This window comes from Populus trichocarpa, chromosome 8 (genome assembly GCF_000002775.5).
Source record: "Populus trichocarpa isolate Nisqually-1 chromosome 8, P.trichocarpa_v4.1, whole genome shotgun sequence".
In the NCBI taxonomy this organism is placed as follows: Eukaryota; Viridiplantae; Streptophyta; class Magnoliopsida; order Malpighiales; family Salicaceae; genus Populus; species Populus trichocarpa.
Window position 1 is genome coordinate 8,905,511 of NC_037292.2, and position 2,821 is coordinate 8,908,331.

General features: G+C 38.4%; 1 protein-coding gene across 2 annotated transcripts; it reads right to left on the reverse strand.

Annotated features, from left to right (window-relative positions):
• Window positions 1-683: 683 nt before the first annotated feature.
• Window positions 684-2,384, reverse strand: LOC7457797 (nudix hydrolase 17, mitochondrial). Of its 2 annotated transcripts, none has more exons than XM_024606666.2 (5): window positions 1,965-2,384; window positions 1,568-1,679; window positions 1,402-1,485; window positions 1,165-1,293; window positions 684-1,071 (listed from the first exon to the last, which is right to left on the reverse strand). In XM_024606666.2, the coding sequence occupies exons 1-5, from the start codon at window positions 1,988-1,990 to the stop codon at window positions 940-942; spliced, it is 483 nt and encodes a 160-aa protein (XP_024462434.2). In that variant the 5' UTR covers window positions 1,991-2,384; the 3' UTR covers window positions 684-939. The 2 variants fall into 2 exon arrangements, with proteins under 2 accessions (XP_024462434.2, XP_002312457.3); XM_002312421.4 differs by having other exon boundaries at window positions 1,960-2,383.
• Between the last annotated feature and the right edge of the window lie 437 nt (window positions 2,385-2,821).

Sequence of the window (2,821 nt, forward strand, 5' to 3'; positions counted from 1 at the left end):
ACCAAACCTTATTATTGTTAATGCGTAATGAATTAATGATGGCAGAACCAATTAATGAATGAACAAGAAATCACCAATTATAAACGTATAAACACGATCATGTCCTTGAAGTTAATAGCATCAAGGTTATAACTACAGCTCATGAGAATTTTATATATTTAAGAGGTCATGGTTTGTCGATGAAATAAATGGCGTCTTCGGAGGTTTATTATTCTACTGGCGAGCAAATGAGATGCTATATGGTTTTATGCGCATCTTGTCCTGGAGTTTGATAACTTAAACATATGGAATCACCGAAGTCTCACATGATGATCGGCTATGGAGACTTTTTTCCGCTAAAGCTACAAACTGTCGAAGTTTTCAGGTTGGCCTTGCTCTATCATACCACTGGCTGGCTCATTGCAGAAACTGGGGGATGAAAAAAAAAAGGCACTGAGAGGGCATAGATTGTGATGCCTGACTGATCGCTTTAATGGACAAATTAAGCAAACACATGGCACCTCTAGAAATGAAGTTCTAGAAATGCCATGTTCATACTGCGGCAAAAATTTGTCTCGAGCGAGGTTGGGATAAGGCTTAGTTTTGTTGATCTGTATGACATCAAGGCACTCGACTCACATCTTTATGGCAGACAATGAAAAGACGGCAGCAAGTATGAACACATAATTAAATAGCTCATTCCATGGAAAATGAAGGATTTAATTTCTCACTAAAGAAATGAATGTAATATTTTTCAACTACTTTGTCCTGCTTTGATTTAATTATTATATTAGCCTCCAATAAAGAAAACGATGGTTGTCAATTTCTTTTTCTACAATCGTGCGCCTTAAATCCGCACGCCTTGGCCTGATTACTAGTTCTCGATCCGTCTTCTGCTTCCATGAAGACATGGTGCATTGAGACTTGGGAAACTGTTATGTACAAATAATCTAATCTTTCCTAACTTAAAGAGCATGACAGCGCAAGTTCTTCCTTCTGTAGTTGCAGAGATGTATGCCGCTCAACTAATATGTCCAAGGCCTCCTTCATCCACCAATGCCTACAAACTTCTCTGGCTTCGTTCACGGTCATCTGTTTTCACGTGTAATTAAATTATTAGGACACAATATCGTGGCAAATTAATGATTTTAACATGGTACAGCAGCAGAAACTAAAGCAACATACCCAAATTCTTTGCCTGACACTCTTCTCCGGCCAAAGATCAAGTTGCTTTGTCACAAACAAAGGGAACATAAATCCTTCGTAAAATGTGCCATGTCTTTTGCTTAAAAAGTTCCATTTGCCTAGTTCATCCTGCCATGTATGTGAATCCATATTAAAAACTTGTTCAAAAAAATCAAGCCAGCACATAATGTTAAAAAAACTACAAAGGTAATTTGCAACTGGCAGTAGAACACCAACCTCAACATTGCCAAGAACCCCGGCTTCTTCAAGCGATTCCCTGGAAGCTGCTTCTTCCACGGACTCATCGAGTTCCCAGCCACCCTGATAAACATGCAATTTTAGGCTCTTGATATATATGAGAGGTAAAATACGAAGCCATTTTCTAATTTTTTTGCATAATTACCTTAGGGAACATCATTCCTTGGGTTTGACCCTTCTGTGAAGTGATGACTAGAACCTCCAATTCATCACCATTGAAACCATCACTACAATTTTTGAATCTATATGGGATGCATCTGCAATTCGAAACATTGAGTAAGATTAATAGGAGTTAATTCTAATAAATTAATATAAACAAATCATGATTAACTTGTTCTGATCAAGAAATCAAAAGGAAAAAAAAAACAACATATATGAGACCCATGAAGAACAACTGCGCATAAATGGGGACCACGCCCAAGAGAGGAAAAAATAACTCTTTTCCTTCATATCAAACAAAGAAGAGGAAGGCCGCCATAATGAAGAAGGAAAAACTCATGGGGACCACGCATTCAGAAAAAAACAAATTAAGCTCACCCAACAACTTGGCGGCGGCCCATGTCATCATATCTCTGCAACTCCCTCCCTGATCGAGCAACCATACACGCCATTTTCCAGATATCAATTCGTACTGGAGAAGAAAAGGTGGCTTTTTATAGTTCTTCAATTAAGACAATCTACGGTAAGGGATTGATCAGTAAACCTTAATCAGTTTTAATTTCCGAAAAATCCACCACTAATAAAAGAAAAGGGATGGTTTTACAAATATATTCTCTTAGCTTTAATGGGGGTGGAATAGAAGGAACTAGTAAGAAAATGAGGCTGGAAGGCTGGTTGGCAACAACAACGAAGCAAAGGCTTTAAATAGAAAACAAGAGATCAGCAAGAATGGCTCCCTAGCTATAAAATGTTAAGAGAGACTTTTTATCTAACAAAGAGTATGTAGAACTGCTATATATAGAGAACATGGATGCGTCTAAATTTATATGTTTTTGAGTTCAAGAAAAAACTAAGGCTTGGTCGTCACAAAGATGTGTAATGAGCGCGTCGGCATCTACGTGGTATACGTACGTGTCCTTTCTGTGTTGTTTCCTAGGTATTATTATATGGTACGGTATAATGGCAGTAGACTTCGTAGTGGTAATTTTATTGGGTTAGCCCACACGGTGTGTGGAGAAGGCGAGTTGACTTGGGAGAACATGCCCACGTGTGCGAGTATAGTCATTGTTGTTAGGTTTGGGTGGATAGGGGTGCATGCATGTAGCCCCTAGATCGATATAAATATTTTATCTTCTTCTTGTATGGACTGTATATTACATACTTATCACGCGCTCCGTGTTACAGTGGTCTATGCATTGCTAGTAGTACTGACCTGTCTTTGGAGAATAGTTTTTCTTTT

What these genes read in the sequence shown, in the direction of transcription:
- LOC7457797 (XM_002312421.4), bottom strand. Translation starts at nt 2,033, where the DNA reads ATGGCGTGTATGGTTGCTCGATCAGGGAGGGAGTTGCAGAGATATGAT. An exon ending in AAGGAATGATGTTCCCTAAG is followed by an intron (nt 1,486 to 1,567) that starts GTAATTATGCAA and finishes CATGTTTATCAG; the next exon opens with GGTGGCTGGGAACTCGATGA. An exon ending in GTGTCAGGCAAAGAATTTGG is followed by an intron (nt 1,072 to 1,164) that starts GTATGTTGCTTT and finishes ACGTGAAAACAG; the next exon opens with ATGACCGTGAACGAAGCCAG.